At 51.3% G+C, this 21,871-nt stretch overlaps 1 protein-coding gene across 4 annotated transcripts in view; it reads right to left on the bottom strand.

Moving 5' to 3' along the window:
* CRIP2 (cysteine rich protein 2) overlaps positions 1–21,492 on the bottom strand; it is a 63,160-nt gene extending 41,668 nt beyond the window's left edge. Inside the window, exon 1 of one of the 4 annotated variants that reach the window (XM_005279110.5) lies at positions 21,093–21,492. In XM_005279110.5, coding sequence (XP_005279167.2) covers positions 21,093–21,477 — 385 coding nt within the window. In that variant the 5' untranslated portion in view covers positions 21,478–21,492. Of the gene's footprint in view, positions 1–3,332; positions 3,642–10,201; positions 10,365–21,092 lie in introns of those variants that run through there. The other 3 variants (XM_065554747.1, XM_005279109.3, XM_065554746.1) reach the window with 3 other exon arrangements.
* Positions 21,493–21,871: the final 379 nt, after the last annotated feature.

Raw genomic sequence — 21,871 nt, 5'->3', positions numbered from 1 at the left:
GAGCCTTACTCCCTGCAGTCTGCATGTGCAACACCATTGGATGTCACGCGCTGCAATCAATCAATGGGTAAAGGCTGTGGCTCATGGATGGATGTGCTCATCTTCCAAACTAACCTTCTGCAACACCTGATTGCTCAGCTTTCAAATAACACCACAGTCTTCAGAGGAAGGTGACCAATTGCCTTTGACCACAGATTCCCTGGCTGTGAAATTAATCCTGGGGCCTCAGCTCGATCAGACATACAGGTAGGGTGACCAGACAGCAAGCGTGAAAAATCAGGATGGGGGTGGGGGGTAATAGGAGCCTATATAAGAAAAAGACCCAAAAATCGGGACTGTCCCTATAAAATCGGGCAATCTGGTCACCCTACATACAGGTGCTTGATGAGCAGAGGTGGTGTGACCAGCTCCCTATCAGGCAGGATACTGCCCCTGACTCAACAGAGAGGGCAGCCTTGGGCACGACACCTCTCCTGATGCAGCAAAACCTTCCTGGGATAGAACCATGGCAGCCACTAATAACATCTCTGCTCAGCACTGCCCCTGCAGGTCAGCAGGGAGCCCATTTTAGGGGGTGATGCACAGGAAATGGAAGAGCTGGACATCACAGCAGCCAAACCTTGACCTAAGAGGCTGCACTTCAGGCCTGGTGGAGAGAGTGTTTCCTTCGGGAATCTCCTGAAGTGATACTTGAACCCCCTTCATCTACAACATTTCTCACTGAGCCCCACCAGCAGGGGGAGGCTCACCGGCTTCCTGGGTCCAATTCCCCAGCCAACTCTTGTGGCAGCTGCAGCTGCTCTGTTCAGAGCTGGGGAATCCCTAGAGCCACACAACACCTAGCCTGGAGATGGAAAAGGGAAAGTCATCCAAACCCCAGTCCCCCTACCAATGATCTGTTACAACATGATCAGAAAGGGAGGGACCCCGGGTATCCATCCCCAAGCCAGGGGTAGTGACAGCAAGTGCAGATCAACAACATACATAGTACCAGCTCCTCTGTAAGGGAGGCATTATCCCTATTTTACCTATGGGGAAATTGAGGCACAGAGCAAGGGAACAACTTGCCCACGGTCAGAGAGCTGGGGCTGAAAGTCTAGATCTCTCGACTCCTAGCTCCTTCCTGTAAACCCCAGCATGCTCCCTGCCAGAAGTAATGGCTCCAAGTCCCCTGCTCCAATCGCTGACATGCTCCCAGCTGGCACAGGCTGTAGTAGCCCGCCCCTTCCCCAGCCCCACTGCCAAGCCCTGCTCCATTCCGGACAGAGACATGTTCCCCAAGGCCTCTCTGCCCTGCCAACACCTTGGAGGAGCGGTCACAGAATGACAGACAGCTTCACCCGGCTGAATGAATCAGGCCTTTGTCTGGAGTCTTGGCTCCCTGGAAGCTCAGCTCCCTGAGTCACTGCTCCCTCTCCTCCCACAGCGGGCGGATCCCTACCAGGAGAGCTATGGCCACCCTGCTGAAGGAGAGGGTGGGGGACACAGGGCAGTGCTAACATTTCTGCACTACCAAGGGAGAGCCAGGAAAACCCTCTGGGGCTGCCCCAGAACTGAGACCCAGCCCGAAACTCGGCACAGGCTGGACTGACAAGCAGGCAAAGCACTGCCTCTGCTGGGCTCAGAGACCAGTGAATATGCTCTGGATGGCAGCCTGGCACCCCCACATGCCAGCCTTTGACACTTCAGCTTAGAGAGCACAGGACAGCAGGGGGGTGCTTTCACCTACCTCCCAGCCCAGCCTGGACCAGTCCACACTCGCCATTTTCCACCCACTGAAGACAGTGGCCCCATCCCCCCCTGGGCCTCACATTAGGGTGACCATATTTTCCCAAACAGAAAACAGGGTACCCCATGGGCTGGCCTGAAGCCTGCCTCGCCCCTCACCTGTGCACGGGGCTAGCCCGAGCCCTCCTTGCCTCCTGCCTGGGGCTGGCCTGAGGTCCCCCTACCCCCTCCAGTGTGGGGCCAGCCCGAGGTCCCCCGCTGCCCACCTGCACACAGGGACCCCCCCCCCCGCTCTCCCTGCACGGGGCCAGCCCAAGGTCCCCATTCTTCCCAGCACACAAGGCCAGCCTAAGGCCCGCTACTGCCCGCCCACAGTCCCTTTCAGGCCTGATCCTAGACCCCGCCACCTGCCCATGTACAGGGCCAGCTGGCCCAAGCCACTCTCCCTAGCCTCTCCTCCAGCGCAGGGCTGGCGTTGCTGCTCGCCCCCATCTCGCATGTTCCTCCGTGCCCCACCAGAGGTCACACCCCACTTTTTTGGCAAAACTGGGCATTTGTCCTGTTTGCTCTCGCCAACTGATCATCAGTTGGCAAGAGCAAAATGCCTAGTTTTGTCAAAAAAGTTGGGATGGCCGGGACAGGGCCAAAATGGGACATATAGTTACCCTAGCTCAGTTGCCAGCAGGCTGGGCAGGTGGGCAAGCAAACCCCCGAGGTAGCCACCAGCCCGTTGAGTGGACATGCAGAGAGTTCAGCTCGCACAACGACCACGAGCTGACGCTCCCTGGGACAAAGACCCTGCCAGTGGCAGTCCACTCATGCCATCAGGTACACACCAGGCTCAAGAGCTTTAGAACCCTTTTAATCTTATTAAAGATGGGGCTTACAGGCAGCTGAGAGAACACTGCAACCCGGCACCCAAGCTCTCTCCCCAGTGGGGTTGGCGTTTCCCAGAGCTATAGGGCCTCTGCCTGTTTCTGGTCCAAAAGGGAATTATCTGGAAACGGTGCCCACCCTGCCTCACCCAGCCTCAGAGACCCACACTGCTACTGCTCTACAAATCAGCCAGCAGGGCTAGTGCCTCCCAGCGTCTCCGAGCCTCAAACTAAGAGTTGTGGGTATACACCACCCAGAGGGCCTCTCTGCAGGGGCACAAGCAGCTGCATGCCTCCCAGCAAGCTAGCAAGTCGGAGTCTTAGCACAAGCACGTTGGTCTCTCAGCTTACCCAGTCCGTGCTACACCTAATTGTCCACCATGCACAGAGGGCACCGTCAAGTCTCTGCCTGCGCGAGCATCAGGCTCTCTGGGAGTGTGCCTATGGCCAGGACAGGGGAGTCTCTGCACAAGAGCTGCTCAGCGCCTCAGCTCTCAAGAGCTCCCTAGAACTCCTGGAGTGGGGCTCTCACGTGTGCTACCCAGCAGGGATCGAGGGAGCAGCCTGGCCCAGTGAGCACATGCAGGAGATCAGACTGCATTTCCCTCTCTGCCCCAGGCATGGCACCTCCCGGCGGTGTCCATGACAGCAGAGGCAATCCATGCACTGCTCAGTCCTGCACTTTGCCTGAATGTGCTGCTTGTGGTGGCTGCATTGAGAGCACCTCACCTGCTGCAAGCTTCACTCCCACCTCTTCCAGGTCTCTCTCCACTCCAACAACCCGTCTTCAAGCACTGCCTGTGGACTAGAGTCAGGGCAAAAATATGGGAGCGGCTGCTAAAACCTTCTGCAAACCAGCTCAGAAAAAAACACATAAAAGCCGACAGCCCCTCTGGGCCACGCTGCAATGCTCAGGGCCGCAGGGTAAAGTCCCTCTCCCAGCTTCTTCACTGGGAGGCTCCTTCTGCCCAAGTGGGAACGCTGCATATGCAGAGCGTGTTTCCCGTGTCCCCCTCTGTCCTGGACACTGGCAAAGAGAGCACAGCTGTGTGGCCAAGAGCTACTTGCTCATCTGAGCATCACGCAAGGAGGATTTGCTTGGATTGGCTCCTGCTCTAATGAGCAGGCCTAGGTCAGCCAGTGAGGGACAAGAAACACAAAAAAACCCAGGCCATCTCCTGCCGACACTGCCTTCCCCTATCTTCTTGCTGCTGAGAAACAGTAGCACATCTGTGCCTGGCTGCAGCTGTGGGAAGCTGCTGGTATGGGTCAGACACGCTCCCCCCGAGCTCGGCCATGAGGCTCCGGGCCCATCATGGGAACTATTTCATAGAGCAGCCCACACAGTTTGCAACCATTCTGAGTGCATCCCTCTGCAGCACTGGGCTGGGAAGAGACCATCTCCCATAGCTAACAATGTCATTACGAGGCCACAGGTCTGTGAGCAGCGATTGACAGAGTAGCTGTCCAGTCAGCAAAACACAGAGCAGGGAAAACAGCAGAAGAGCTACACAGAATGGGTCTGAAGCTGCACTGAGAGGAGCGGGTGGCAGGTGCCTACTCACAGCACCATGCAAGTGCGGTCTGGTCCATCCCTACCAGTCCTCCCCTCGCTGAAGGATGGGGGCATGCATCTGGGGCAGGGCCTGGGGCGCACAGCATGGCGCTGGGCACACAGCACAAGCAGTCCCCAGCCACACACAGCATGCAGCATGGCGGGGCTGCAGTAGAGCATCCCAAGTAACACACAAGGAACAAGGACCATGGAGGAACGGGGATCGAACCCGCCAGCACAGCGCAGTTCTCTGCCATTCGGAAGCAGAGTGGCTGGCGATGCAGCATCCCAGGGACACTCAACTAAGAGGCAGTGTCTAGTTTCCTGCGAGGCTCCAGGTGCTAATCCGATTTTCCAGCTGGTTTCACAGAGGCACTAAGAGGTAGCAGGCCTTGCCTGGGAAGGGAGGGCTAACCTCAGCCACCGCCCTGCACTATGCCAGTCTGTCACTGCAGTCCCACAGATTGCAAGCAGGGGAGCTGGGTTTCCTTGTGATCAGCTGGCAGGGCACATGGGGGCACTGTCTGACTGGACACACACACACACACGGATGCTCATGCGACTCCCCTGCCTTTGCTCACCAGGGCTCTCAGTCTCACAGATGGGGAGCCCATCCAATCCGCCCCATCACGGACGTACCAGGGGACATATCGTCCTGGGGCTCCTGAGAAAGCCTTTCATTTCAGCATGCACACACCCCATCCCAGCCAACGGCTGCATCCAAAGCCCTCTGGCATATGCTAGCCCAGCTAGGAGTAAGCCCCACACATCTGTGCTGCACAAGTGCTCAGACAACTCCACTCCACAGCCCTCCACGGTGAGGAGAAGCAGGAGTTGCCTGGCAGAACATCAGACCTCTTCCAGACACTCAGAAACTCATGCTACACATGGGCCTGTCTTGGCTCCAGCCAGCACTCAGTCTGATCCCATCAGTTAGCCTAGCAGAAGGCTTGAGAGCCCCTTCTTTTCTCCAGTTTTGTCTCCCATAGCTTGGTTCAGCCACACCACTTCTCCCTGTCCACACTACGGACGATTCCACCTTCAGCATGTGGCCAGGTCCCCTCTCCACTACCTCACCATCCTTGCAAGTGCTAGGGTCCCGCCCAGATCTCCACTCAACTGGAACTCTTGGCCAGTCCTTTCCTGGCCCTCCCCCCACAGGCTTTTGTGCCCCAACCCCTGGAATGCTATTGTGGCCCACAGCTCAGCTGCCATCTGGCACAAGGACCAGCTACAGAAAGTAACGACGCACTCAGGCCACAGCCAGGAATCCAGAAATGGGGAAATTCTGAAGAACTGGACAAAGGCAACCAGTTTTAAATTGGGAGGGGGAGAAAACGGAGGTCCGGCCCCAGGGAATTCTGCCATGCCACAGAAGGTTTCAAAGGCTCTTTCCGCCTCCATCACCACCTCACACAGGCTCTCTCCCTCTCCAGGCAGGCTCCCCCACACAGCATCAAACCCCATCCTCTTTACTCCCATGACCAAGGCAGTCAACAAGTCAGTTACCTTATGGGGCCAGGTTCCTAGCTGCTATTCAAAAGCAAGTCATGCAAAGGCACAGCAAGTAGTTGGCTTGAATTCGAGTCCAAGCTGGGGTGTGACGGGTGTGACTAAGTGAAGAGTGTTACCCATCATGGACCGCACTTCAGGAAGCAGTGTGCCATGCAGGGATATTGATGGCTGAGGACTAAGAGGAAAAACACAGACTACAGGATTAGCAGATGAAATTCATATTAGTGAAGGAAACCTGTCTGCCGAGTGATTGTTCCAAGAGCCCCACCCCAAGAGATGAAGAGATTCGTTTCTTCATTATCCTGTCAACCCTCAGGCCAGGCAGCCACCCTTCTCATAAGGCAAAAGAGCAGGAGACTAGAGCGGATGGGCCAGAAAAGGAGGGAAGTGTCAGGGCATGCAGCTCCTCAGGATGGGAAGTGGAAGGGATTAGTTAGTCCTCCCAGCTTCACCACAGAGAGGCAGCCAACTTCACCTGGGTCCGTGGAAGCTTGATTTCCTCTGTGCATTTCCACCACTGGATTCTACTCTGTGCTAAATAACGCTCTTAGTGAAATACTGAAGGGGACTGTCACCTTGAGAGGGTTTCCATTGGAGGCTGGAGTTGGTCCCCACTAAGGAAAAGAGACTTAAGTGTATGCACCCGTCTTTTTACAATCATAGAACCAGAGGGTTAGAAGGGACCGCAAGGGTCAGCTAGTCTAACCCCCTACCAAGATGCAGGATTTGTTGTGTCTAAATCATCCAAGACAGGTGAGCTGGGTGAAGGAGCTTCCACAACCTCTTTGGGATTCAATGGATTCATTTTGTCTAGCCAGTCTGAAGACTAAAAAATAATATCCTCCAACCCATGCCTGTCACCTTGCCACGGCTCAAATGTGGGAAGCAACGGGTGAGATCCAAAACAAGGGCCACACAAAAATTAGCCATTGCCAGAACTGGACAGAGCTGTGGGATTCCTTCCTTTAATGTAAAGGACTCTGTCTGTAACGTTGGCCCCACACCTCTCTATTCCTGACGTAAACAGCAGTGTTCAACAGTAGAAAGGGAAAGCGATGTCAGATCTGCACGGCACATAAGAACGAAGATGAGCAACAACCCTGAAAGAGAGGGAAGCCTTTGAAGTGTGTCTGGTGATAATTCAAAGAGTTCTAGGCCCAGAGGAGATGAAGATAATAGTGGAAAAAGGGACCCAGTAACAGGCTGCGTTGAAAACAAAGCCAACAGAAACACCAGGCAGCTGAGAACCTTATCTGCTACTTCCATTCACAGCAGAACATCCAACAAAGCCACTGCACATGCAAGATTACAAGCCCCTAGTTTTCATTCACTGCCAATACCTGTGTCCCATTGGTCAGAGCCTCCAGCATGATCTATGGACCCATGCCTTCTTCAATACTTTGTTGGGAAATTCAAGGCTTCCCCATATTTGTAGGTCTCCCTGACCCACCCTCTGGTGTCTCAGGATGACTGGGCTTTCCTCCTCCATCTCCTTTCGGAAACCATAGAAATGGGAGATGGAAGAGACTTATTATGTCAAGTTGTCCCTCCCCTGTGGACAGGGGGTGCTGTCCTACAAAATATCCTCCAGGGCTCCAGTATTAGGTGAACTACGCTGGCCTCCATCCCGTGCTTTCAGATTGCTCAGTGGCCTAACAGACCCTCAATTAGGAAATCTTTCCTGACATTTAGCTGCATTACACTCTCACTCCTACCTCCTCGGACTTTTCTAAACAATTCTTCTCCCTCCTTCTCATCTCCAGCCTTCGCATATTTGTTGGCTGTTATGTAGTCTCCCACTTCTTTGTGCAGCCAAGACATACATACATAGTTCTTCACCAGTAATTCAATCCCTCCAGCCCTAGAGTCACTGTTGTTGCTCTCTCGCTGAAGTCCCCCCAAGACCTGCACAAAGCATTCTCGCAGTGCAGTCTCACCCACGGAGAGGAGAATGGTCACCTCCATGGGGATCAATCAGGAATGGTTCCAAGTCAGTCCTCCCAGCCTACCAGAACACCACTGTGAGTGGGATCAGGATCTAGCTATGCAGCCTAAAATTGCTCTGGCCTTTTTTGGCAGCCACGCTGCTTCTCTGATTTACGCTCCATTATTACTCCAATGTCTCTATATCATTGCTTTCCAGATTTCCCACTCCTATTGAATAGCTGTCTTCCAGATTATTTTGCCCCAGATGCTTTAGCTAGCATTTCATTTTATTTCTTGCCCACTAACACTAGCACTCTGCATTAATGCATTCTTCTTTTTTCCTACCCTTGTCAATTCTCTTCTATCCTTAATTAACATTGTGCACTCTTCTTCCAGCTCAGCTGGGAATTCTTCACCCATTTTCCTCCTGTCCCGGGGAGTCTGTTGCAGTTGCCCACTGCAATTTCTCTATTATTTGTCATTTGGCTGCCATACCCTCTTTATTAAATTGTATCGCACTGGTTCTGAAACTTAGACACTTCTTGTTCTAATGTGTTGTGTAGCGCTGCTGTGAGCTGTTAAGCATTTGACTCACTCCATCACAGAAGTAGGTGCATTTCAGTAATGGATTCACTTGATGGTATGGCTACTGTGCTATAAATTCTGTGATGTGTTGTGAGATTCTTTGGGATGAAAGGTGTTGCACGATACAAAAATATACTCCATTTAATGTTGAAGGCTAGTGACATACAGCACCAGCCTTCTCCCACTGCACCCACATACGCTAGCATTCCCGTTCAAATAACTAGCCCAGCAGGTTTCAGCTATGTACACTAGGACAAACTCCATCAGCTACCATCACTTCCAGATACTACAGGGGCAAATTGCTGCTAGCTCCTTTGGTGTAGAGCATCTTCCATCTGCAGCGTGATTTGCAGGCGGGAGGCCTGTGCCAGGCTTTGAGCCTCGGAGAGGAAGCTCCAGCTTTACACCCTTCCAATCAACCTCACACACTGTCAAGTCTAAGTCCAAGAGGTCCGCTGCCTTCTTGCTTTCGGGCAGATCATGTGATGCAATGAACTGCCCTCCATCATGACAGTCTGTGCTGCCTCCCTATCAAGCTCTCCAGAGCCAAATCCAGCCCCCAGGACCCAGCCAACATCCCCAGAACACTGGGTACAGCCCAGACAAGGAGCAGTCACTGTAACTGTATGAAAAATAAAGTCCTTTCCCAGTGAGGCCATTTCCTTTTGCCCTCCAGCTGTGAAGAGAAAGGGGCATTCAAACAGCTGGGAGCCTCTCAGCAGCACACCAGGAATGCGCCTGATAAAAACCTGATGGGAGACTCCCCCGACTGCTGCACCAGGCAGCAGAGACACAGAGCCTGGTGCTTTAGTTTGCTACTGTGGACTGTGTTCACAGACACCGACTTGGAGGGGAACCCCCCCAGACTCTCAGTTCCTGAGCGTCCACAAACACACTCCCATGCAGGGCCCCCCAAGGACTCCTGAGGACTGAGGGGGGCAGAATCTTTTGTAGATTTCTAGTCTTCTTTGCAGTGGCTTTGGGTGGGGCAGTTGCCCTGATCGGATCATAGAAGCAGACTGCATGTCACCCACAGATCTGTCTAAGGCAATCATAGGACTCTCTGCAATACAAAGCCAGCACCACTTTTCAGGATCGGGGCGTAACACGACACAGGGGAAACAGCAGAACTGAGTGTACAGAGTGCTGTCAATCACACAAAGGAGCAAACAATAAAGGAAAATGTTTTCCCCACCTACTCCCTTGCAGCGACAGTGATCTCAGGGTCCCCAACACAATACAGGCAAGAAACATTCACGCTGAGATGTGATTTTTTTAAACTGCCACAGCACCCTGTATCTAAGTGTCTACACACAAGGGGGCGGGCTACATTCTGGGCATTTCCTGATGCTTGGGGCCTTGGCAGTGCAGCATTAGCATTCGGTCCACGGCACTTTCTGTGTTTCATGGAGTATTTCCCAGCACTCGGGAAATGGTGAAGGGTTCCCCATTCTGCCCACAAGGTCAGGACCCATTCCAGCTTATTTAATAATCTGTGTGAGTGTCCAAACAAGAACATCCCGACCCCAGGCACAGCTACTCTCCCCCTCTTGCTGCTGACAGGACCCAGATCAGACAAGCTAAAAATACACAAAACTAGCTCAGAGGAAACAATGACAGGCAAAGGCGGAGAGCTCAGAGTCAGGCTGTGACCCGACCTTTCCTAGCAGTGTGTCTGGACTAGGATGAGAGGAGTGGGATTTTAGATCATGTTGCTAGTACCTTCTAACACAACTTCATGTCTAACCAAGGCTCATCCCACAGGTCAGCTTGACCAGCTAATACGTGTGGGGGTACAGCTTGCCTTGTCTACCTTCATGTGTTAGAATGTGGTCACTAACATGCTCTAGAAATCTATATTTCCCCTTCACCAGGACAAACCCTAAATCTCTCACTTGAATACTCAGGGGCTTCCTTCCTGCAGGCAACAGCCCACCCTTCAAAGAGAAGCCAGCCATGTTCCTCCTGCCTCAGCAGCGGATGCCAAAATTATCAACCTGTACTTCTATTTAACCACCTGAATCTTCAGTTGTCCATGCTTCAGTGGGGGCCTGATCCCACATCCGGGGAATCCATGGAGAACGTCCCTCAAATGTCCGGGAGAGCTGAATCAAGCCCTCCAGGAGACAGTGGCTTCTTCAGGCAGCTGGAGTCCAATTTTCCATTGCCCTGGCACCGTTTTGCACTGGGATGAATGTCAAATGTAAATAGTTACCACTCCAACTAAGTAGCATTTTGCACCCACTGTGTACCTGTGCCTTCAGCTCAGTGTCTGAATGTCTGGCAACATCAGTTATATTTAAAAGAAACGGATTAGTTTAAAAGTAACAGGTCATGCCGATAGCCTGAAAAATGACGGAGAAGAACAGCTGAGCGATGAACCTACATGCTTGCTAACTACTAGGGCCTGAAACTGAGGCTCTGTGCTGCTCTGCTAGTCAGGAGATTTCCTCTAATACGCGACAGTGGAAAAACAGAGCAGCTCCCTGTAACGGCAGCAAGACTTGCAGGGAAAACACACAGCCCTGAAGGTAATGGAAGAAGGAAATCATTCTGACTAGCTGGGTTACACGCATTTGTAACTCACCCATTCAGAATCATTTAGACTGTCCCCTCTGTCCCCACCCTGGTGTATATCCATCCACTGCCATTCACATTTTTAATCTTTTCTCCAATTCGGAGCCCAGGCAGTGCCCATAGGATCACTACCATTGTCAAGCCCTCTCCACCACAAGCCTGCCAAAGCTGCAAACTAAAGTCAATCACTTAGTCTTCTGGCTGATGTTCTCTGTGCACCAGACACGCTGCAGGGCCACAGGGATGGCATCATAGCTGCTGCCGACGGCTTGTTGCCATGGTTTGTTTTATTAAAAAAGAAAGCACTGAAGCATCTGCCTGCCAACACGAGTCCATAGAAAGTTACATAAATTTTGTGACCAAACATAGTAAAATAAACAAGGCTGGTCCAGTCAGTGACCCCCTGCAATCCAGCATGTACGTCTTTAATTGGCTAATTCGGCCTGTGCTCTTCTCAGGCCTGGGATAAACTGCACTGATCTTCATAGCATCCCGTTCCATGGCAGGGAACACAAGGCTCTAGACTGATAATGCTTGTGGTTAGGGCCAAGCTCTCTCTGAAACCCGCCCCAATTTGCTCATGACCGGGGCCTGCTTTCTGGAGCCCGCTGGTTCGGTGAGGCAGAGAGGTGCTTCATCTCCTCATCACCTCTACACTCTTAATTATTGCCCTTTCCCATGGAAAGGCACCAGGTTTCCAGTATGCCCCATAGCTGCCGGAGACAAGGACCAACACCCATTTTATAAGGGAAGAAGCAAGAGCAGAGAGGGGTCTGAAGGCACATTCTGACTAGCTGGCCTGTGCCGAGGAGAGCCCAGCACCATACGGGACACAGGAAATTCACTGGCCAAAGTGTTAATACAAACATGGAGTCCACACGGCGTCACACGCTGCGTGTACTCCTCATCTGCTGGAGGCCCTCCACAGCCTTGGACCTTTTGCTTCACAATGTATCCGAGCCTTGAAAACCACACATCCTGGCTGCCCCTCCACTCATGTATTCCTACAAACCTGTAGTGCAGGGTCCCGGAGAGCTTCAAGCTACCCACAGATAACTCCACACATTCACTCAGGGAACACCAGATCTGCCAATTACCCTTCACCACCCTACGGATGGGTGGAAGTAACTGTACCCCAGGTCCTGCTGGTGCGAAGTCACCTGCCAACACAGCATCCACTGCAGCGCAGCCAGGCTTCCTGCTGAGAGCCCAGGCAGACAAGAGATCTCCTTCCTTCCAGGGCTAGGAAGGGACCCATGCCACAATGCATTGCAGGCACTCTCCTTTTTGTGCAGGATGTCACCTGCTCTTCAAAATTATCCATGCTAAAGTTAATCAAAAGGAAGCCCACTGAACCAAAGAGTCAGTTGTCAAATGCCACATGGGCTCGATTGCTAGCAAGGGATGTCAGAGACATTTTCCCCTCCCCTCCTGCACCACTCATTCAATAGCTTCCCAGCCCAGAAAGGCATCTTCCCCTCTCAGGTCTGCATAGAAAGGTGAGGGTGAACAGGGTGGATGACACAACAGCCTGAAAACCCTCCATCCACAATTTCATAAGGACAAATTTAAACAAACCCACTTGGCCTGTCAGCGGCGTTTGGACCCAGGCCATTCAGTGCTATAAGCCTTTACTGTTGGAGGATGAAGTCCATTAGTAGACTCAAACTTTGTATAAGAACCAGCCATTAAAGGGGGACAAAGAACCCCCTCTCCTTACGTGGGTTAGACAAGCACAGAAGAGATCAGCATGGAGTGATGTCTGGGAATGCTCAGGGACATCTGTAGGTTTTCCAATGTAATTTCCTGCATTTTACAAGATTTACGACATTTCAGACCAAAGTTTTTTGTTTTGTTTTTTTTTAAATCTACCTGCCTCCCTGGAGTTCAGCATTAGACCAATGCCCCATCCTGGTAGAAAGCCAACAAAACTCCATTCTGACCCAGCTGCCTTTGGGTCTTGGCTGGTATGACTCATCAGGCACACACAAAACCAGGAAGAAAGCCATGCAGAAAGCCAACTTTAATATTAGAGGGGAAAGCAAAACCAGAGCAGGTTCTCTACTGACCCGCACTGGGCATCTGGGACCCACCTCCCATTCTCAGCAAGGTCTCCCAACCCTTGTCCTCAGTACTCCAATTCTCAGCAAGGTCTCCCAACCCTTGTCCTCAGTACTGCTTATATAGCACCTTCAGTATGCATGGTGCTGTACAGTAAAAGCAGGATGGCTTTTAGTCTAAAGACAGCAGAGGTAATATATATTGGGTACTGGACACAGATCTGACCCTGCATAGGTAAAGGCAGACCTATATGTGATGTAACGGAGGCTATTCATTCTTTGGGTTTTATTGTAACATTTTCTTAATAATTGTATGGAAAATTTGTTTTGCCTCACTTATTTTTCTTTCTCTCTCTCCCCCCTTTATCTGCCTCTTTCCAGTTGTGCCTCTATCTTTTCCTCCCCCTCCATTCAATTTCCTTTCCCTCTCTCTATTTCCCCTTTCCCATTTTCTCTCCCCTTCCCTATGCTCTTTCCAGGACAGTGATCAATAAACAAAGCTCCCTTCTAACTGCTCACTTGCAACCTAAAAACTAAGCTCCTGTTCCTGAAAACACTTGCACAGCCCATGGGAGCGTTCCCCAGATCAGGACCTAGGCTCTTGCCACACCTGCTGTTTGACAGCAGTTCAGTGAGAAATGGAAGCACCACTCACTCCCTGCTGACCTAATGAGCGGCATGGAAAAACTTAGGTAGGCCAGATACTAGCTGGCTTGCAAGGGAGTCTCCTGCCAGTCCCAGGCACACCCAATCTGCCTCTCAGCTGTTTTGCAAGGAGAAGCCATGAGCTGGCTCCCAATGAACAGCAGAGGAGGAGGGGAGCCACTGAGAACTGCAAGTATGAAACACAGCAGCATATTAGGTGCTCTCACCTCCTGCGGGGGTTTCTGCAAGGCTGTGTCTATTCTAATTGTGGGATGGAACACAGGTAGGAACAAGTGGTTAATTAACTGGGCATGTTAATTAACCTGTCCAGATCTGCTCTAGGAATCATTTCAGGGACGTTCTCTGGCCTGGGTTACACAGGTCAGACTAGATGATTACAGTGGTCCATTCGAGCCTTGGAATCTTTGAAACAGAGTTAGCAACTGGCATCTTGTCTTTCAGACCACAAGCTCTTTGGGAGCAGAGCTTGCATTTACATTCCCATTGCACTGAACGCAGTGGGGCACACCCTGGTGTGGCCCTTAGCCATTACTGCTATAGAAATGTTTGCTAATAAGCAGCAGACATACCCCCAGTGAAGAGGCAGGAAGGACGGTTATGAGCTGCTACTGCAGGAAGGCCTACGCGATTTTCTGTCATTTGCAGTATTTGTCCAAGTACACTACAACTGTGCTAGTTACCCCACTCTGCAGCTTTGGGCCATTTCCTGCTCTCTAGGACTTTCACAGCTAAATCCCCATCAGCTGCTTGTATTCTGATACCGGAGCCAGGCAGCAACTTGCTAGAAACCCTGGCTCCTGAGAGGGACATGCCCAGAGAGCAGCCTCTCAGACATCAAAACAGGAGATTATATAAGAGCCAGCTTCCAGGCCATCAGCATTATCCCTGGCAATAAAGCAGCTGTGCTTAAGTCACCCATATGGTCACTGCCATGCAGACTGTGCTGAAGAGAAGACTGGAGTTTTCTCAATATTTTAAGAAAATCTATAATACACATACAGACAAAATCCTCACATTCAGCCATGCAGAGCCGGCCTGGGCAGGAGATTTTCAGGCCACGGGCACTGGAAAACAGCAAGCATCTATTTCCAAGGACAGTGGTTACTTATTAATTGCAGAGCTGCTTCTGCTGTTCTAGCTTGAATTTCTCCAGAGCAAACAAGCCTGCGCAGAGCTCTGCAAAGCACAGAGGGAAGCAGTACTGGTCAGAATATTGTATTCCTAAATACAGTGGCAGGAGGAAGCTGATACACAGGTGACTGGTGTAGCAACGATGGGCACTGGGCACTTCGACAACAGCCAACAGGCCCCTTTACAGAGCCCAGACCCAGCTGGATCAGATTCCCCTTCACTGCACACAGGGGGTCTGCTCACCTCTTGCCAACACTTGTTCCCCTTTCCAGTGATGCTGGGCTGTTATTTGCCAAGGGTTCCCTGTGGGGAGCTTGGGCTGCTCCCCCAGGGTATGAGTGAGAGGCAGCTTGCCTCCATTCCTCTCCTTTGGTGATGGTTACTGCTGGCCTGAGCTACAGAGGCTGATGCCGGTGTGTCCAGATAACAGCTGGATGAGCCTTACAACCCCCACTCCCCAACTCAGCAGCACTCTCCAACCTCAGACGCTGGCCAATACTGGCAATCAAATGATCCCAAGCTAAAAGCCTCTCTCACTGCTGCCCCCAGACAGCAAGCTCCTCATTCCACACATACAATATTTCCCCCCCAATACCTCAGCACTCGCTGCTGCTGCCAGTTGCACAAAAATGCTAAATTCTGGGGCTATTTGGCCACTTCCTCCTCATGCCTGTGGGTACATGCCAGCCCATGCCATTCTCTGCACAGAGAAAGTCACCCGCTTGCAGCAAAGCTCCCTGACTCTGTAATTGCATGTGCGCTCACACACACTCTGCCAGATGAGGTCCTTTAGAACAATGCAATCAAGAACAAAAAGAGCCTGTTTGTTATCTGCGTGCCTGGGTTCCAGCAGATGGACAATAAATCACATGTATCTATTACATATTTTGTTTTTTTAACTTTGTATTCAGCTCAGAATTCTGTGATAAACATTGCATAGAGGAAGCAGCAAGATGCTAGCTGCTGCAGTCCTCCAGTCTGAAAACAAAGGCGGGTAGAGAGGGGCAATTCAGAATTTTCCCCCAGGCACAGGTCACAAAAGCAGTGACCCTGCAAAACTCACTTGGAGACCTCTCTTTTGTATTGGTAGCTTAAGAAATACTCAGTTGTTTTGCTTCAAGCTGGCTATGATCACCAACTCTTCCTGGTGAAAGAGACCAAAACATGGGCTACTTGCAGTTAGGGCTCTAGGAGTCAGCTACAGAGAATTAGCATCAAGCAGTTACTTTTTCACTTAAATAGTCCCAACAAGTATTCACTGGATCTTTCAAATTGCATAATAAAAAAGGTAGACTAACCAAATGGCCCAGCTGCTACTGGGAAAAATGTCCCATGCCACAATGTGCTTTTTCAAAAAAATCTATTTTTATGTTTTCCTGCACTTTAACTTCATTCTGTAATTCAGGAAACACTCACATCCCACTCATTACAGAGGAAGGGGCTGCCAGATTTTTCCATGGAGTAAAAGGCAACAGGAAGACTGAAAGTTAATTTTCCATAAATAAAATTACCGTTATTTCTGGACAGCTGCCCATTTCAGTACATGAGCATCTCAACAAAGTCAGGGCTAGGGCAGACGGAAGAGAAAAAGAATTTGATTACATTTTCATGAGATTCAGAATCACAATTCCTGTCATCTAAAAAAATTATAATCAAGGGCATTCATCACAAGAAAGTAACACTTCCAAACAAGCAGGATTTTATTAATCAGTCTCTGCTAATTTAAGGGGCCATAAAAGAATTTATGCACACACACCACCTGTGGAAGATAATTCCACTATTGCTTTCCCACTAGGTTATGTGATTTATTAGTCAATTGCAGTGGAAATTCAAAATAAAAACTGGCTTTGGAAACAAGAAGCAGGAAAACACCTCTTCTTCTGCCCCTTTCCTGATATGTTTGGACTAGATCTGGTCAGGAAGTGATTTCTCCAACTTGCAGAAAAAGTGTTCAATTTTTTTTCATACCAAGAGAAATGAACATGTTTTGATATTTGGGTTGGGGGTGGGGTTATATGCATGATATTTCAACAAAAGCATACCGTTGTTGCAACATTTTCCATCAAAAAAGTGTTTCAACAGAAAATTTTGGACCAGCTCTGACTTTGATTGCTCTCGCCACTCCCTTGAATACAGACCACCTTGGCTGGCATAGAACCAGCACTGGCTCTGTGGCACAGTCTCCCCTACACCCCCTTCCTTGGACCACACAGGGCCCCCCAATAAAGCCAGGTCTCCATGGGATGTCAGGCAGCAGAGGCTGAGCTGGGGCTGGGAGGAGCCAGGGAGCAGCCACAGCCCATGGCATGCGAAGCTGGCTTCTATTCAAGCAGATTTCTGCATGCTGTTGCTGCAAAGTAGGGAGCGTGGGGTGTCTCTTCTCTCTCTAGGTTATCACCTGCTCCATGCATCTAGGCAGCTCATTTACATAGCTGTGGGTGGATGGTCACTCAGAGGCAGCATGGCACCTGCATAAACCCATCTTCCCTGAGACCGTGGGGCAAGAGGGCAGGGGAAGTAAGAGAGCCCAGAGCTTCTACAGGACTGATGTTTCCACTCATCACAAATCCTGGGAATGCTGACCTGATCCCTCCCTAGACGGGGAAGACTGGAACTGAACTCTGTGAGGTCATGGTTCCTCTGGCTCACTCCCATGGGTACTTCTGCTTGGGCACAATATCTCCCTGACTTCACCTGGGGCGGTCAGGAGAGGACAGTCTTCTCCACTACCAACAGCAACCAGTGATTCCAGGAGAACAGAGTCACCCAGAGAGCAGCAAGAAAGAAACTAACGTCAGACTGGGGCCTCCAGGAAAACAGACACAGTATTTTCAGCTTAAAAGGGAAAGATTCACACAAGGGAAGAAATCCAGCAGGCTGAGTTATTCCCGCCCCCACAAAAAGATTTACTTAGAAGGGGAGAAAAAGCAAATTCCTATTTCTCAGTGTTTACTTGGAGATGGCTGGAGTGGAATGAAAGTGCACAACCCTTCCCAACGCTTTGAACGCTCAGATGCTATCATAACCCCATGGTATTTCTCTACCAAAATAAACAACCAGGAGCAGCAAGGACTGGGGAAGATGGATACTTGAGCTGTCACACACTTCTCTACATGGCAGTAGATCATAGGAGGGAGATGGGAACTATCCTCCAGGGTGGGAATAACCTGCAAGCAGCACTAGCCAAAACTAAGCCGGAATGCAAAGCTAATTAATTCAATCAGAAAGTGATCTGGGTAATGGAGATTAATTCCCCGTGCCTTTAAAATGATCCTAATCTTCAGCAGTAATTCCCAGGTCTCTAAGACCATGACAGGTTGGAGACGGGAGCAAGTCAAAGCTATGTTCTAGTTGGTGCCAAGCCACATTCTGGACTGTGTACTTTTCACGTAATAAAAGCGGTATTGGAAGAGGTACGTTTTCAAATGGCAGCAAGGGCACAGCAAGGAGTCAGGAGACCTGGGCTCTAGTCCCAGCAGCCATCTCTTCAACTGCAGTCAACAGGAACTGTGGGTACTTGGTGCTTCTGAGAATGGGGTCCAAGGTGCCTCAAGCTGGGCACCCCAAGAACGGACATCCCCAAATTCAGAAGCCACTTTTAAAAATATAATTAAGTCTCTTTGTGCCGGAGTTTCCCCATATGTAAAATGAAACTAATACTGCTTTACCTACCTTTGTAAGGTGCTGTGAGCTCCATTAGTGAAAAGTGCACCATAAGTAGAGTATTTTACATACATTTACAGTAAAAGAGAACAAAGCAGTTCAGAGACTTTGGAAATGGCTTGGATGAGACATGCTCTGTACTTCAACATGCAGAATTGGGGGGAGGGGACACATGTAGTTAACCTTTGCATTCTAGCTCTTTGCTGTCGTTAGATGCTGCTGGAACTCATTTCTGACTTTTACCTCCCATTCTTCCCACTACTGCCAAGTTCTCCTGTCTTTCTAAAAACAACTTTGCCCATCCTCTGAAAAGTCAATGTGTCCCAACTCAGGCGGGTCTCCTGGCACCACCATCCTGGCAATACTGGTCAGATCAAAGCCACTCAGCACCCACAATCAGGGTGAGATTTGCAGATGATTATAGACCACTCAGCCTAACATCATTATCTGGAAAGATGTCGAAACAAGTTATTAAACAATACATTTGTAAGCACCTAGTGGATAACAGGGTTATAAGGAATAGCCAGTATGGATTTGTCACAAACAAATCATGCCAAACCAAACTAATTTCCTTCTTTGATAGGGTTACGGGCCTAATAGATAGGGGAGAAGCAGTAGATGTGATACACCTTGATTTTAGTAAGACTTTTGACACAGTGCCACATGACATTTTCATAAGCAAACTAGAGAAATGTGGTCTAGATGAACTTACTGTAAGGTTGGTGCAAAACTGGTTGAAAGACTGTAATCAAAGAGTAGTTATCAATGGGTTGCTGTCAAACTAGGAGAGTAAATCCAGTGTGGTCCCACAAGGGTCAGTCCTAGGCCTGGTACTAGTCAATATTTTCATTAATGATTTGGATAATGGAGTGGAGAGTATGCTTATATGATTTGTGGGGGACACCAAGCTGGGAGGGGTTGCAAGCACTTTGAAGGACAGGATTCGAATTCAAAACAGCTTTGACAAATTGGAGAATTGGTCTCAATTCCTCAAGATGAAATTTAATAAAGACAAGCACAAAGTACATCACTTAGGAAGGAAAAACTAAATGTACAACAAAATGGGGAATAACTGGCTAGGTAGTGGTACTGCTGAAAAGGATCTGGGGTTTATAGTGGATCACAAATTGAATCAGAATCAACAATGTGATGCAAAAAAGGCTAATATTCTGGGGTGTATTAACAGAAGTGTTGTATGTAAGACATAGGAGGTAATTGTCCTGCTCTACTTGGCACTGCCAAGGCCCCAGTTGGAGTACTGTGTCCAGTTCTGGGCACCACACTTTAAGAAAGATGTGGAGAAACTGGAGGGAGTCCAGAGAAGAGCAACAAAAATGATGAAAAGATTTAGAAAATATTTCCTGTGAGGAAAGGTTAAAAAACCTGGGCATGTTGTCTGTAGAAAAGACGATGGGGGAGGAGGACCTGATAACAGTCTTCAAATATGCTAACAGTTGTTATAAAGAAGATAGGGATCATTTGTTCTCCATGGCCTCTGAAGACAGGACAAGAAGTAATGGGATAAATCTGCAGCAAGGGAGATTTAAGTTAGACATTAGGAACAAGTTTCCAGCCATAAGGGTAGTTAAGCTCTGGAATAGGCTTCAAAGGGAGGTTGTAGAATCTCTGTCACTGCAGTTTTTTAAGAACAGGTTGGACAGACACCTACCAGGGATGGTCTAGGTCTGGGCCCTGTACAGCCCAGGGGGCTGGACTTGATGGCTTCTCAAGGTCCCTTCCAGCCCTACCTTTCTATGAGTCTATGATCTTAGCAAACTGGGTGCACGACAGACACTGAGCTGTTTTGAAAAATCTGGTCCCAGCTGCAGAACGGAGCATTTGAGAGATTGGCCCCCCTCCTCTTCGCCTGGGTCAGCCATACACACCCATCTGGGCAGGGGATCAGACAGCTCAGCAGAGATCCCAGTCACCCTCTCCCAGCAAGTGCACACAGGGACTCTCCCAGGGAGCCAATACCAGAGGATGAGATCAGGTGGAGCCCTCACAACTTTACAAATACAAACAATGCAGGTGTTTCCCCCTAACCAACCAAAGCAGCAGAGGTTTAGCTGTACCCTTTCCCTGCCATGCCCTATCCCTGTAGCCTCTACTCATCATGTTAAATCCAAGCAGAGAGCCATAGACCAAGGGTCCGGTATGTATAAAAAACAGTTATAACACGCTCAGCTGCCCTCTGCTCCCAGAGAGGGGGAGACTGCAAACTGGAAAGCGGGTGCACCCAGGTTGGAGATGGGCTCAGCCCCCTTATTCTCAGGTAGGGGTGCGGACAGGGTGGGGAGGGGAGACAACAGCTGCCCGCCCCGCCCCCGGGAAGAACGCACAGACTGGGGATGGGCTCAGTTCTCGGGAAGTGAGGAGAGGGGTTGCAAGGCAAAGGAGCACCCAAGGTGGGCAGCACGGGGGGGGGGGGGTCGCAGCCCTACTGCCGGGTTGGGGCTGCACCCGGGATGGAGGGAGAGTAGCAGTCCCTTTTCTCAGGCTGCAGGGAATGTGTGAAAGGGAGGCACTAGTCCCTCCTGGGAGTGGGGAGGAGAGCTGCGGCTAGGCTGGGGAGCGCAAGGGGGTAGCCCCTAGTCCCGGGCGGGAGTGCCCCAGACCGGGGAGCGAGGGGGGCACCGGTCCGTGCCCGGGGGGATGCCCCAGACCGGGGAGCGAGGGGGGCACCGGTCCGTGCCCGGGGGGATGCCCCAGACCGGGGAGCGAGGGGGGCACCGGTCCGTGCCCGGGGGGATGCCCGAGACTGGGGAGCGAGGGGGACACCGGTCCCTGCGGAGGGCTCCGGGCACTCACCAAAGTAGACGGCCTTGGCGCACCGGGGGCACTTGGCTGCCATGCCGCGGGTCGCGCAGCCGGCGAGACGCGCTGCTGTGTGCGGGTCTCTCAGCTCCGCCCGGCCCAAGCTCCGCGCCGCACCGCCCACAGCCCAGCCCGCCAGCCCATTGGCCGCGCTGCCGAGCTGGGGGCGACTCCTCCCCGCGCGGCGCCGCTGAGACCCACGCGCGGGCCGGGCCCGCCAGCAGGTGCAGGGAGCAGACCCCCGCCGCCCAGGGCCCCCGCCCAGCTGCAGTAGGCGCCCGCCCATCACATGGGGCTGCGCTGTCTGCACCCCCCGAGCTGGGACCGGCTGGAGACACCGGCCCAGCACGAGCAGGGAGTTGACCCTGCTGCTGCGCATCTCTAGTCCCTGCCGAGCGCAGAGCCAGGGGTGGAAGCTAGGAGCCGCAGGGTTCCTCGGACCCTGGCCCAGAGCGAATTGCACCCCCGCCCGGGGCTGTCCGGTCCCAAACACCTGGGCAGAGCAGAGCAGGAGAGGGGCCCGCAGGTGTCCACTCCGCACCTTCCCCCCAGCCCAGCCACGCTGGCCCCACCTGAACAGGGAAGGCCAGTGCCCCTGGATGTGTAGACACGCCAGCCTCAAAGGCTGCAGGGAGTTACAGACACAAAACTGATGGCAAAGTAAGAGGCCCAAGTCCAGGAGAAAGGCATGTGTGATGGGAAGGCACTGACAGTGAGTCAGGGGGCACAGCGCTCCTGGCCAGCTGCGGAGGTGATGGTTCCCACCCCTGGGT

Source organism: Chrysemys picta, chromosome 8, assembly GCF_011386835.1.
Source record: "Chrysemys picta bellii isolate R12L10 chromosome 8, ASM1138683v2, whole genome shotgun sequence".
NCBI classification, from domain to species: domain Eukaryota; kingdom Metazoa; phylum Chordata; order Testudines; family Emydidae; genus Chrysemys; species Chrysemys picta.
This window is presented reverse-complemented; position numbering and strand designations above follow the sequence as displayed.